This window comes from Rattus norvegicus, chromosome X (genome assembly GCF_036323735.1).
Source record: "Rattus norvegicus strain BN/NHsdMcwi chromosome X, GRCr8, whole genome shotgun sequence".
Taxonomy (NCBI): domain Eukaryota; kingdom Metazoa; phylum Chordata; class Mammalia; order Rodentia; family Muridae; genus Rattus; species Rattus norvegicus.
The window spans coordinates 62,634,792-62,649,528 of NC_086039.1; the positions used below are offsets into that span (position 1 = coordinate 62,634,792).

General features: G+C 51.0%; 2 protein-coding genes across 2 annotated transcripts; both read right to left on the bottom strand.

Annotated features, from left to right (window-relative positions):
- Positions 1 to 4,562: 4,562 nt before the first annotated feature.
- On the bottom strand, positions 4,563 to 12,451 carry Supt20hl2 (SUPT20H like 2). The gene is made up of 2 exons (NM_001408858.1): positions 12,322 to 12,451; positions 4,563 to 8,931 (listed from the first exon to the last, which is right to left on the bottom strand). Exon 2 carries the CDS (start codon positions 8,909 to 8,911, stop codon positions 6,218 to 6,220), a length of 2,694 nt encoding a protein of 897 aa, NP_001395787.1. The 5' UTR covers positions 8,912 to 8,931; positions 12,322 to 12,451; the 3' UTR covers positions 4,563 to 6,217.
- LOC108353266 (suprabasin-like) lies at positions 9,769 to 12,135 on the bottom strand. The gene has a single exon (XM_039100147.1). It carries the CDS (start codon positions 12,133 to 12,135, stop codon positions 9,769 to 9,771), a length of 2,367 nt encoding a protein of 788 aa, XP_038956075.1.
- Positions 12,452 to 14,737: the final 2,286 nt, after the last annotated feature.

The window sequence follows — 14,737 nt, forward strand, 5'->3', positions numbered from 1 at the left end:
TAACCTCTCTAGCAGCATGGACCACTTTCTCTCACTGTCCCTTAAATCTTGTTTTTGGGAGATCCTAAACTGGTGTATCTGGAGCTTATCACAGCCACTTTTTTTATATCCAGATCATCAGTTAACCACCCTATTACCTTTATACTGTTTCAGGGACCTCATCAAAGCCTGCCTGTTGTTCCTTAGGTCTGCTATATTACACTGTATTAATGTAACATACTTAAGAAAATTCCAAGCAGTAGACAGATGTTGCTACTGTTGGTTACTATCTCCTGGAGCTAACCTGCTTAACAGCACCACTAGACACTCATGACTAATCTGGTATCAGCTGTGCAGAAGGAACTGGAAACCTGGAAGACAGATAAACAAGAGTACTGAAAGAGAAACACAGAAAGAAAGGGAGTACCCACCCCCCTGTCTTCCTCTGTCTCTGTCTCTTGTCTGTCTGTCTCTGTTTCTCTCCGTGTCCGTCCGTCCATATGTCTGTCTGTCCCTCCCTACTCCCTGCCTCCCAAGTCCCCAGAAAGGTGAAATCCGTGAATTTTAGTTAACTGCTGGAATAGTTAGGATCCCCTTCCTGGGCATTTTGCATATGACTGTACAAAGCTTTTCAAACCATTCTCGTTTTACCCACCTTAGTTCGTGTCTGGGCCCCTTGATTTCTGCAGATCACAGCCCAAGTAACCCAAGACTGTAAGGATTTCAAAGTCACCCAAGCATAGGGTCATCACTCTTTCTGTGATCCTCAATGATCAACTCCAATCTCAAGATCTAGCATCCAGTTCATGCTTGAGACTATTTCTGTTTCTGTATTTGGCTTTGCTCCCCCATCTCCAGAATGCCAGTGACACTTCCCAGCAAAAAACAAAACAAACAAAACAACAAAAAACAAAACCATATGGCTAACCACTCAAAAGATAGCTAGTGACAATAAAGAGCTAAATTAAAAATGTGTTTACTGCAATTATTTTAAAATTTAAAAATTGGCAAGCATGGTGGTACATACCTTTAATCCCAGCACTCAGGAAGCAGAGGCAGGCAGATTTCCGATTTGAAGCCAGCATGATTTACAGAGGGAGTACCAGGACATACAGGGCTGTGAAGAGAGATCCTGTCACAAAATAAAATAAAAATAAAATAAAATCTAATAATCGATACTTGGTTCACTTATCAGGAAAATTGTAAGTGCATTTGAGAAATGAATCTACATTTTTGTACAAAGATCAATTGTTTATTCGTGTATACCTGTGTGTCTGTGTGCGTGCAGATATTGAGGAAGCCAGCAGGGGGAGTTGGATCCCCTGGAGCTGTGATTATAGTAGCTGGGAGAGCCATTTCTCCAGTCTCCTAAGTCTGCATTTCAACTCCAAGTTTTCACATGATGTGAATACTAAATTCACATCCTGTATTTTTGTATGTGTGAACATGTATTGGGAGTTGGGGGCACACGGAGGCTACGGGTTAACCTCAGCTGTCTCTTCCAGGTGTCATTTACCTTATTTAAAAAACTTTTTAATGATTCTTCATGATTTTCACATCATTTACCCCAATCCCATTCATTTTCCTGCCCCTCCATATCTGTTCTCTGCTCTCACAACCTCCCCACCAAGGAAAACAAAAAATAAAACTAAAAATTGAATTAAAATAATTAAAAAATATGTCACCATGGAAACTGAGGTGTGTCACTCTGTGTCACAGAATATACCCTTTTGTCCACACAGCTTTACTTACAAGTGTTTATTGCAGTGAGTCATTGGTCTGGTCTGAGGCCTCTGGCTCCTGCTACACTATCGATACTGGATCCTCACCAGGACTCCTCTCAGACATCCTGTTATTGCCCTGTGTCATGGAGACCCTGCAGCTTTGGTTCTGCAGGACCAGCCCATTCAAGTGCTCCAGCAGTCATAAATGGGGTTTGGGCCCTGGGGATAGATGAGTTGGTCAGCCCACCAGCTCTCCTGTGCCTGCACCTATGCCAGCAGGGTCAGCTCTCCTGGCTTGCCCAGGCCAGTGGTGAGGCCTGCCGTCCTGAGTGCTATAGCTGGCAAGGGGAGAGCCAGCTCTCCTGCTTTCACACCATGGGTTGGGGGCAGCTCTTCTGTACCCTACTCCTGCAAAGCCAACTCGGAGTGGGTCCAGCACAGGGGTAGAGTCAGATCTGCACAGCTCTGAGACATCAACATGGCCACAAGCAGCAATAGAGACCAAGGACATCCACATGGCCTTTGGTGGTAACATGGGACCCAGACATTGACAGACTCCTGGTGCTACAGGGCCACAGACTCAGACATGGCCCTCGGTAACAGCAAGAGCCAGGACTTCATGATGGCCTCGGGTGGCAGTGAAGGCTACACACATCAGACTGTTCTTCGTCACCCTCAAGTTTCCAGTTCCTCCTCTCGATACAGGGCCCAAAACGCTTCTGCTTTTTCTTTCTTTCCCACCTCTTCACCACACCCAGTTCCACATGAAGCAGGGATTGCCTCTGAGTGTCCTCTGCCCACTGGCTGCCACATGGCAGCATCTACCATAATTTTTTAAGCAGGATCTAATGACGTCAAGGAGATGCCTAAAGGGGTAAAAGGGCTAGTCAAGCATGCATGACAAAGCAAGTTCAATTCCCATAACGCTCATAAAAATCCATATGTTGTGGCCAACAGCTATAATCCCAGTGCTTTGTAATAAGATGAGAACTGGAAACAGGAGAATCACCTTGGAGCTCAGGAGCAACCTCTCCTGGATAATAGAGCATAGCAGCAGAAACAGCAAGAGAGACTGTCTCACAAGTACAAGACATACCTAAACTTACATACATGTACACACCACACAAGACATACCTATACTTACATACATGTACACACCACACAAGACATACCTATACTTATAGACATGTACACACCACACAAGACATACCTATACTTACAGACATGTACACACCACACAAGACATACCTAAACTCACATACATGTACACACCACACAAGACATACCTATACTTAAGACATGTACACACCACACAAGACATACCTAAACTTACATACATGTACACACCACACAAGACATACCTATACTTACATACATGTACATACCACATAAGACATACCTATACTTACAGACATGTACACACCACACAAGACATACCTATACTTACATACATGTACACACCACACAAGACATACCTATACTTACATACATGGAAACACCCACACAAGACATACCTATACTTACATACATGGAAACACCCACACAAGAAAGGAAGGAAGGAAGGAAAGAAGGAAGGAAGGAAGGAAGGAAGGAAGGAAGAAAAAAGGAAGAAAGAAAGAGAGAGAAAGAAAGAAAGGGGGAGGGAAGGAGAGAGGGAAGGAGAGAAATTTTGAATGAGTAAGAATCCACCTTAGGAAGGAAAAGCTAGGTGTGGTGGGTGGCATATACCTTTACTTTAAGGACTCTGGAGGCAGAGGGAGGCATATTTCAGTGAATTCGAGGTCAGCCTTGAACATAGTGAGCTTCAGGACATCTAGGACCACCAAAAGGGGGAAGGGGGCTCCAGATTCTCATGACACTAAAATCAAGTCACAAAATGTAATCACCTAATATTCTCAATCAAAACCATAGCCAGGTAGAGCTAATTCCAGGAAAAAAAAAAAACAGATGCCACTAAACGGTAACTGGAAACAAAGGTGAATTTATTTGTCTGTCTGAAAAGGAAGGGTACATCACTGGAGCCAACCATTCTGCTTATTGTACCTGAATGGACCACTTACAGAGCTAAAGGAGGAAGGACAGCAAAACTGGCAGCGCACTGAGGTCAGATCTGCTTGACTCTGAAGGCTGAGCTTAAGTTCTTTGCAACTGCTCACTGGACCAGTTCACTGCTTCCAAGGACAGGCACCTGCTCCCAGCAATGTCCAGGATGCTCCCGCCAGCTTGATCTCTCTCTGGTGGCCAATGTGACCAGCGTGCTCGAAGGTGGTCAGATCTTTGTTGAAGAGCACAGGCAGGACCTCAGTAAGGGTTTATGCCGGTGACGATCACAGTCACCTGTCCCTTTGCTAACCTCTTTCAGAACTGACAGACCAAGTTTCCATTTCTTCTTAGAGAAAAAGGCAAACAAACATACACGTGCACTTGCTTACAGAGGCAAATTTCATGTAGGCAGGTTATCCTTCAGAGTTACAAAAGAACAAGACCCAAGCAGTAAAATAGCGCCTGTCCATGACTGAGGCAGCACCACCACCCACAACAGCCAAAAGGCAGCAACAGCCCAGACATGGAGAAACAGATCAGGCCATATACAGACAAGGGACTGAGGATGGAAGTTCTACACAGTACAGCATGAATGAACATTAAGCCCTTCCAGGCAAAAAGGCAGACACAAAAGGTACAAAGTTGTATATCTAAAACACTGTAAAATTCAACTAATATATATATATATAAATATATATATATATAAACACTGGGAATAATTCAATTCATAGGGACACAAAGCAAATCGGTGGTTGCCAGTGGCTGGCGGAGGGGGAAGGGGGGAGGGGACGGGGGAGGGGAGGATGGCTTCCTGCTTAGTGCTTAATGGGTCCAGGACTTCTTTGAAGTGCCGAGCATGTTTTGGAAACACACAGAGGGCTGGCTGCACAGCATTGCCAATGTCACGAATGCTAAGGAACTGCACCTTCATGTGGACAGATGTTTGTTACAGAACTGATAAACCTCAATCCTCTAAGGGCAGAGCAGCCCAGTCCACTGAAACAAGGACACTGAGATGGGGTGAGCAGGCAGGGAGTGTGGAACAATTGATGAGGAGTAAACGGGATGGGGATGGGAGCAGAGGAGCCCACTTAACAGCCTCAGACAGCTGTGGGCAATGAAGAACCAGTCTGCAAGACCAAGTTCTAAGTGCTTGCTTATATCCTCTGTGCCATTGACCTAGAATGTTCTAAAACATGTAAGTGGCTTCACAAGGAGAGCCACAGCGAGCCAGCCCAGATGGCCTTTTCCAGGCCAGTGGTAGGGCCTGGAGGGGAGCTGGGGTCTGCCAGAGCACTGGCTGCAGGGCAAACCTTCCGAGGACTGGGATGCTCATCAGACAAGGCTGCCATGGGCTCCCTTGCACAGGACTGCAGGCCTCGGCTGTCCTCAATTTCAGTGTGACAACCCTAATCAGGCCAGGTGGTGGTTCACACCTTTACCATCAGCACTCCGGAGACAGAGGCAGGTGGACATCTGTGAGTTTCGGGCCACCCTGGTCTACACAGTGAGTTCATGACAACCAGAGCTACCTAGAAAAACCCTGTCTCCAAAATCAAACAAAAAATATATTAGTTTTTCATAGTGCATTCACATCAATCACATTTCAGACACTGCACTCAAGCCTTTGAATCTAAAGAAATACCAACCAAGTTCTCTTGAAAGATTTCTCCTGGTTCACAAGTCAAGTTCTTATGTATTTAAGACAGGGAAATGAGTTTTACAAAGCTATGACCTTCTATCACAAGGCACAACAATATGAATCTTGGTGACATTGTGCCAAAAGTAGAAGGGTTCGGGAAGCAAAGGGTGGGGATAGGAAATGGGGAATTGATGGTTAACAGGTGTAGTTTCAATCCCCCAAAACAAAAAGGTTCTAGAATGTTTTTGCACTACAATGGGATTGTACTTACTAATATACTGAGCTGCATCCTTAAACTTATTAAAACAGGGCAAGTGTTGGTGGTACCCACATTTAATCCCAGCAGTCAGGAGGCAGAGGCTGCAGGTGGATCTCTGTGAGTTTGAGGTCAGCCTGATCTATGCAGTGAGTTCCAGTGCAGTCACAGGTACTGTGAGAAACCCTGTCCCTCAAAAAAAATAGTTAAAACAGCAAAATGCATGTTTTTAATCACCATTTACAAATAAGCCTCCAAATTATTAAAGTGTACTGTTGCAATTTTAATAATTAGAGAACTGTCAGTCTGAAAAAAACTAAAATTAACCTAGTTTAGATGTAGATATACATCAGGACATTACAATAAACTTGACTTTATCAACAACAAAAATAGCACTAGTAAAATAGCAAGTAAAATAGCAGTAGTTTAAAAAGTCCCCTTCTGAGTTCTATGTAAAACTTTTAGCTATAAAACCTTGGCACATTGAAAACACCAAAAATATGAAGTAAAAACTGAAAATTGATTTAGCTCAACACTAGTGCATATTTTGAGAAAGGGAGACTAAGGCAAGACTTAAGAGTCTGGGGCAGTTGGTGGTTCTCCCCTCCCTGTACCTCTATACTGGCCACCTGTGTGTCCCTGATGAGTTTGCTGAATGGCTGCTCTGGGCATAGCCACTCTACGTGGCATGAATCTCAGCTGCACATTCTGGCCTCTAGCCTGCAGCTGTTGTACCCGGGCAGCAGGGTACTGGAAGCTTTGTGAAGGAAGATTATGCCCATGACTCTGCTGAGTGGAGCCTAGCTGACATACCACAGTTGCCTGAGGCTGACGAACCCTCCCAGCCTCAGCAAGGTTAAGGAGACCGCTTTGCTGAGCTGACAGTGCCCACTGCTGAATGTTAGACCTCTGGGGGCAAGCTGGTGGCACTGGTCTTGGAGGGACAGGGGCCCTAGGTGGCTGATGCTGTTTTGGAATCAATACATACAAAGGCTCTAACTGCTTCTGCCTCTGCAGCTCTGGTTGTACATACTGCTGTGGCCGAGGCTGCTGCAACCACGGCTGCTGCTGTGGTTGCTGTGGCTGTGGCCACGGCTGCTGCTGTGGTTGCTGTGTCTGCGGCCACGTCTGCAGCTGTGGTTGCTGTGGCTGTGGCCACGGCTGCTGCTGTGGTTGCTGTAGCTGCGGCCATGGCTGCTGCTGTGGTTGCTGTAGCTGCGGCCATGGCTGCTGCCGCTGTGCTTGTAACTCTGGGTGCAAAATGACAGAGCCTGGTGGAAGCCTAACAGTTACAGGACCTGAGGTATTTTTTACAATTAATTTCACTGATGTCTGCACTGAGCGCTGTGGTGTTCTAGTCTGGGTACTGAGCATCTGGCTTCTGGGAGGCAGAAAGCCTCTAGAAGAGGTTTCTGTAGATGCTCGGGCACCAGTGGGGAAGCTCAACACCCGGGATGGACTATTCATCAAAACAGGGGCTCTCTGTGCTAGGCCAAGCAAATTGATAACGTTTTGGCCAGTGCCACTGCTGGGGCCTTGGATGACCGGACTGCTCCCTGTTGAGCGGGCAGAGGACTGGGCTGCTGAAGGCAGGGTGTTAACACTGCTCACTCCCCAAAAGGTTTGCTGAGCCTGGCCAGCTGATTTGGGAGAAGGAGCAAGTCTTGGAAGCTTCCTACCTCTGACAGATATTGAGGAAGAACTGACTGCTGAAGAGCCCTGTCCTGAGGTGGAGGGTTGTGTGAGCAATGGAGCTGGGGACTTAATTCTTGTCTCCACGGCTGGAGATGACACTGATTGGGATGTGGCCTTCTTCCCTAGGGAGGGCTGACCAAGATGGATGGAGTCAGTAGACCCCTGCAGTATTTTGCCTAGACATTCAGCTGTGCTCTGGACAGACTCCTGGCCAACACCCATTGCCTTCCCAGGCTCAATCCTTTCCCCAGCTACAGAACCGTCGTCTGAATGATCACTTGGGGCAACCTGGGGAAGATACATCTGGCTATCACATCTACCCTCTGTTGGTAGCCTTACTTCAGGAGAGAAAAATGGGTCACTAAGGGACTGTGCTGTACTTGTACTAGGCTTAGGTTCCCACTGCTGACTGCCCTCTTCACACTCAAATGGATAATCATTTACCTCAGGAAGTGGCCAGGCTGTTGATTCTGCATCATCACAGGGCGCCATTTGCTTCCCTCTAGCATATTTATGCACATCCACTTCTCTGGGGGCCTCCGGTTCACAGGCTCTCTGCTTCCACGTGTCTACACACTTTCCTGCTTCAGCAATCTTCAGATCATATTGATCACCTTGTTTTGTTTCTACTTGTTTTCTGCAAGCAACCATTGTTGAAACATCAGGAGGAGTTGTACATATATATTGTTCTTCCTCCAGTTCTAGATAGGGCCACTCGTGACTCGTAAAGCATTGTCTCATAGAGTCTGTCATCATCTTCTGCTGATTAAACAGCAGTCTGTTGGCTGTGCAGGCAACAGCAACAGAGGGATCCAGACACAGTGGCTCTGCTGTAGCTAAAATCAGTTGACTCTCAAGCTCAAGTTTTTCTTCCTCAGTCCACTGACGGTTATCACTTGTAATGGACTCTACATCGCTTACTAGACTCTGCATCGTGGGACGTAAGAGAATGTGTCGAGTTTGGTAAGCAGGAGTCGAGGAAGCAGAGGACACATCAGATGCCACAGCAGATGACTCAGCAGACAACTCAGCAGATGTCTCAGCAGATGATGCAGCAGAGGACACATCAGATGACACAGCAGGCTCTGCACCAAGCTCCCTAGGGGGGTGGATGTCACTGCATTGTCTGTAGTCTCTGATTTCTGCTATGACACACCCATGGTGAAAAACATTCACAGGAGACTTTTCCAGGACATCAATCAGAAAAGAAGGTAACTCTTCAGCATCCAAGTATTCAAGTAGTTTCTGTCCTAAATAAGGCACTGGAAAGGGCTCAATAAGAACTCCCTCTTTGTCCTTCAGCATGAGAGAATAGCCCTGATTTTCTGGGTACAGGTTGACCACTAAACATGGCAACGCCTCTCTCCTCATAAGCTTCTCTAGCAAGTTGACATTGCTTCTAAGGCCCTCTACCTCTGCCTCTTTTTCACATTCCTCAACATAAATGTCATACAGTTTTTCATGAAGAGATTTTTCCCCACTAGGCACTGGGTTGGCTGGAGGAGGCTCCTGCTGGACAGTCTCAATAATATCATCTGTCTGCTCCAAAGCCTCAGCTAGATGCTGTTCCATCTTAACAGGCAGTCAGGGCCCTGAATGAAAAGAAAAACAGGCCCTGTTAGCAAAGAGGTGGAAATAACAGCCATTATATGCCCTTCAGTTTATAACCTCATCATAACTTTAATGTGGACACCAAGAAAGCCACCTCCCAGCCTAATAGCCTGCCTGCACCAAGAGCCTGTGAGCATTAAGCCATGTCCACCGGCCTATGCCCACCCCGCCCCATGAGCTGGTAGGCTTCACGCCCCGTCCGCGGCTCAATGCCCACTGTGCCCCAAGAGTAGGTAGGCCTCGTGCCCTGGCCTCTGCTTGGTGCCCACCCCACCCTTAGAGCCTGTAGGCCTCGCACCCCATCCGCGGTTTGATGTCCACCCTGCCCTAAGAGCCTGTAGGCTTTGCATCCCATCCGTGCTCGATGCGCACTCTGCCCCATGAGCCCGTAGGGTTCACGCCCCGTCCGCGGCTCGATGCCCTCTGTGACCCAAGAGCCCGTAAGCCTCAAACCCTGGCCTCTGCTTGGTGCCCACCCGACCCTAAGAGCCTGTAGGCCTCGCGCCCTGTCCGCGGTTTGATGCCCACCCGCCCTAAGTGCCAGTAGGCCTCACTCCCCATCCACAGCTCAATGCCCACTGTGCCCCAAGAGCCGGTAGGCCTCCCGCTGTCCGCGGCTCGATGTCCACTGTGCTCCAAGGGCTAGTAGGCCTCGCGCCCCATCCTTGGGTCGATGCCCACCCCGCCCCACGAACCCATGGGCCTCGCCATCCATCCGCCGCTCGATGCCCACCCCGCCCCAGGAGCGGGTAGGCCTCGCGCCCCGTTCGCCGCTCGATGCCCACCCCACCTCAGGAGCCGGTAGGCCTCGCGCCCCGTCAGCCGCTCGATGCCCACCCCGCCCCTGGAGCCCGTAGGCCTCGCGCCCCGTCAGCCGCTCGACGCCCACCCCGCCCCTGGAGCCTGTAGGCCTCGCGCCCCGTCAGCCGCTCGATGCCCACCCCGCCCCAGGAGCCGGTAGGCCTCGCGCCCGTCCGCCGCTCGATGCCCACCCTTCCCCAGGAACCGGTAGGCCTCGCGCCCCGTCCGCCGCTCGATGCCCACCCTTCCCCAGGAACCGGTAGGCCTCGCGCCCCGTCCGCCGCTCGATGTCCACCCCGACCCAGGAGCCCATAGGCCTCGCGCCCCGTCCGCCGCTCGATGCCCACCCCGCCCCAGGAGCCGGTAGGCCTCGCGCCCCGTCCGCCGCTCGATGCCCACCCTTCCCCAGGAACCGGTAGGCCTCGCGCTCCGTCCGCCGCTCGATGTCCACCCCGACCCAGGAGCCCGTAGGCCTCGCGCCCCGTCTGCCGCTCGATGCCCACCCCGCCCCAGGAGCCGGTAGGCCTCGCGCCCGTCCGCCGCTCGATGCCCACCCTTCCCCAGGAACCGGTAGGCCTCGCGCCCCGTCCGCCGCTCGATGCCCACCCCGCCCCAGGAACCGGTAGGCCTCGCGCCCCGTCCGCCGCTCGATGCCCACCCCGCCCCAGGAGCCGGTAGGCCTCGCGCCCGTCCGCCGCTCGATGTCCACCCCGCCCCAGGAACCGGTAGGCCTCGCGCCCGTCCGCCGCTCGATGCCCACCCTTCCCCAGGAACCGGTAGGCCTCGCGCCCCGTCCGCCGCTCGATGCCCACCCCGCCCCAGGAGCCGGTAGGCCTCGCGCCCGTCCGCCGCTCGATGCCCACCCTTCCCCAGGAGCCGGTAGGCCTCGCGCCCCGTCCGCCGCTCGATGCCCACCCCGCCCCAGGAACCGGTAGGCCTCGCGCCCCGTCCGCCGCTCGATGCCCACCCTTCCCCAGGAACCGGTAGGCCTCGCGCCCCGTCCGCCGCTCGATGCCCACCCCGACCCAGGAGCCCGTAGGCCTCGCGCCCCGTCCGCCGCTCGATGCCCACCCCGCCCCAGGAGCCGGTAGGCCTCGCGCCCGTCCGCCGCTCGATGCCCACCCTTCCCCAGGAACCGGTAGGCCTCGCGCTCCGTCCGCCGCTCGATGCCCACCCCGCCCCAGGAGCCGGTAGGCCTCGCGCCCGTCCGCCGCTCGATGCCCACCCTTCCCCAGGAACCGGTAGGCCTCGCGCTCCGTCCGCCGCTCGATGCCCACCCCGCCCCAGGAGCCGGTAGGCCTCGCGCCCGTCCGCCGCTCGATGCCCACCCTTCCCCAGGAACCGGTAGGCCTCGCGCCCGTCCGCCGCTCGATGCCCACCCTTCCCCAGGAACCGGTAGGCCTCGCGCTCCGTCCGCCGCTCGATGCCCACCCTTCCCCAGGAACCGGTAGGCCTCGCGCTCCGTCCGCCGCTCGATGCCCACCCTTCCCCAGGAACCGGTAGGCCTCGCGCTCCGTCCGCCGCTCGATGCCCACCCTTCCCCAGGAGCCGGTAGGCCTCGCGCCCGTCCGCCGCTCGATGCCCACCCTTCCCCAGGAACCGGTAGGCCTCGCGCCCGTCCGCCGCTCGATGCCCACCCTTCCCCAGGAACCGGTAGGCCTCGCGCCCCGTCCGCCGCTCGATGCCCACCCCGCCCCAGGAACCGGTAGGCCTCGCGCCCCGTCCGCCGCTCGATGCCCACCCCGCCCCAGGAGCCGGTAGGCCTCGCGCCCGTCCGCCGCTCGATGTCCACCCCGCCCCAGGAACCGGTAGGCCTCGCGCCCGTCCGCCGCTCGATGCCCACCCTTCCCCAGGAACCGGTAGGCCTCGCGCCCGTCCGCCGCTCGATGCCCACCCCGACCCAGGAGCCCGTAGGCCTCGCGCCCCGTCCGCCGCTCGATGCCCACCCCGCCCCAGGAGCCGGTAGGCCTCGCGCCCGTCCGCCGCTCGATGCCCACCCTTCCCCAGGAACCGGTAGGCCTCGCGCTCCGTCCGCCGCTCGATGCCCACCCCGCCCCAGGAGCCGGTAGGCCTCGCGCCCGTCCGCCGCTCGATGCCCACCCTTCCCCAGGAACCGGTAGGCCTCGCGCCCGTCCGCCGCTCGATGCCCACCCCGCCCCAGGAACCGGTAGGCCTCGCGCCCGTCCGCCGCTCGATGCCCACCCTTCCCCAGGAACCGGTAGGCCTCGCGCCCGTCCGCCGCTCGATGCCCACCCTTCCCCAGGAACCGGTAGGCCTCGCGCCCCGTCTGCCGCTCGATGTCCACCCTGCCCCAGGAGCCCATAGGCCTCGCGCCCCGTCCGCCGCTCGATACTCACCCTTCCCCAAGAGCCCGTAGGCCTCATGCCCAGTCTAAGCAGCTGTGGTAACAATTCTAGAGGCCTAGGCTGGCGACCGTTAGTTCATGGCCAGGGTCAGGTAGATACCACAAAGTCCCCCACCTCAAGCCCTCCACCTCACAGAGATTTAAAACCGCTCAAGAAACTGAAAAAGACGTTAATTTCTTAAGAATTTCTAAAATAAACCGGTACCTGTAGGTATAACTGCCGCTGCTCTCTGAGTCCTCCACAGCGAAGTGAACAGGAGCGTCTATGCCGGCCAACGGCTGCCAGCCGACTGAGCCAACGGCCCAAACTTCAAGCTCCTCACTGCGAAGCAGGGTCACAAGTCAGGGTCACACGTCAAAGTCCCACTTCCTTTCCGGTGGGGGGCGGGAGGGGGGATACACTTCCGCTGGAGGTATACATACCCCACCAAAGTACACCACTGCCCCAAGGCCTTGCGCCTCATCCGCCGCTCGACGGGGCAACCACCACCACCGACCTTTTGATTAAGATTTCAAATAGCCACCAATTTTATCTGGGCCACAACTGCCATAAAGGCCACAGACCTTTGCCAAGTCTTAATAGGGCCGTTAAGAACTGATATATAGCGAGCTGTTTTGATGCGCACGGCACTAATCCCAGCACTTGGGGCAGAGGCAGGTAGCTCTCTGTAATTTTGAAGCCAGCCTGGTCTGCCAAGTGGAAGCCCAGGACAACCAGGGCTACATAATGAGACCCTGCTTTAAAATAAAAACATAAAGAAATTGAACCATCTCTTGCGGCAGATGTTTCAGTTGCACCTGGTACCCCTCACAATTTCGGCTCATCCAAGAAAGTCCACTTTGGGAGCCCTTACAATCACAGGGATGCTGTATGCAATGCTTCATTATTTTCTCCAGTTAGCTCCCACCCCATGGTTTTTATATAGTTGAACGCATAACATGACATTCCTATTCATAACCACCTATTTTGTGTTTCTTTATGCATTTCAGCTTTTCTTTCTTTTCTTTTCTTTTCTTTCTTTCTTTCTTTTTTTGATGAAGGATTTGAAGTAGTATGATTCTTTGACTATTTATTGGCTTTTGTTTTCTAATTCCTTTCTAGTCCCATTGTTGCCAGTCTTTTTGGACAGGTATTTGAAAGATTATCTAATCTTTCAATTTACATAGAGCAATGATGCATATTCACATATAATAAAGACATATAATGACAAGAATCCAAGATAAATTCCTGAGACTCCTAAAGTACAGATGGCTTTGTATAAATGTTTTTTATAAAAATCATACAGGGGGTTGGGGATTTAGCTCAGCGTTAGAGCGCTTGCCTAGCGAGCGCAAGGCCCTGGGTTCTGTCCCCAGCTCCGAAAAAAAAAGAAAAGAAAAAGAAAAAAGAAAAAAAATCATACAGTCAGGACTGGAGCTCTTTTATTAAAAATTTTTTGGAATCTTAAAAATATTTATCAGTTAACTGGATTTTTTATGGCTGAAGATAAATGTTGCTGTTTATACCACCAAAGATTGGTGCCTATAATATACCAAAAAAGCTTCAAAATAAAATATTAAGAAAATAATCCAATTAAAATTGGGTTATGGTACAGAACAAAAATTCTCAAAAGAGGAAATGCAAATACATAGAAAACATTTTAAAAGTTCTCAACATCCTTTGCCATCAGAGAAATTATATAAGCGTAACATTTATTTTAAAAAAAAGTAAATTAATATTACTTTAAGAGTCTACTTCACCCCAGTCAGAATGATCAAGATCAAATGACAGCACATGATGGTGAGGAGACAGAGACAGGGAATACTTATTCATTGCTGGTGGGAGTACAAACTGGTACCGCCACTATGGAAATCCTTGAAAAGCTGAAAATTGACTTAGCATAATTTCCAGCTATACCACTCTGGGCATATACACAAAGGACTCTGTATCCTATTACAGAGATGCTTGCTCATCCATGTTCATTGCTACTTTGTTCATAATACCCAGAAATTGGAAACAGTGCAGATGTCCACCAAATGAGGACTGAATAAAGAAAATGTGGTATATTTACACAGTGGAATATTATTCAGCCGTTTAAAATGAAGATATGAAGTTTTCATGAAATAAATGGATGGACTTAGAAACAATCATCCTGAGTGAGGTAACCCAGTCCCAGAAAGACAAATATTGAATGTTTTTTCTTATATGTGAATGGTACTTTTAAGCTTTAGACATGCATTTTTAATCCAAATAACCACAGAGGTTAGGCAGCTAGTATGGGACAATGGGGTAGGGTGCAGTCTTCCAAGGAAGAAGAAATATAATATAGTATTATAAAAAGATAAAGGGGAAACTAGAACATGGGGATTAAATGAGCAAGGAGCATGGGAAAGCAGGATTATGGCAGAAATAGGAGGGAAGACAAATAACTGTAAAGGCCTGTTCTATCAGATAGAAACCATACTTGACATAGTCAATGAAGCCAAGAGTCTGAGACTAGATAGGTCATGGGCTCAAGGGAAAGCCCAGTACTGTTATTCTGCTAAGGAAACATAGCAACCAAATGACTGTGTGCGTCAGTATCAACCCTCACCAGAGAGGCTTCTTTGGGAGTAGATGAGAACTAATACAAAAGCCCACA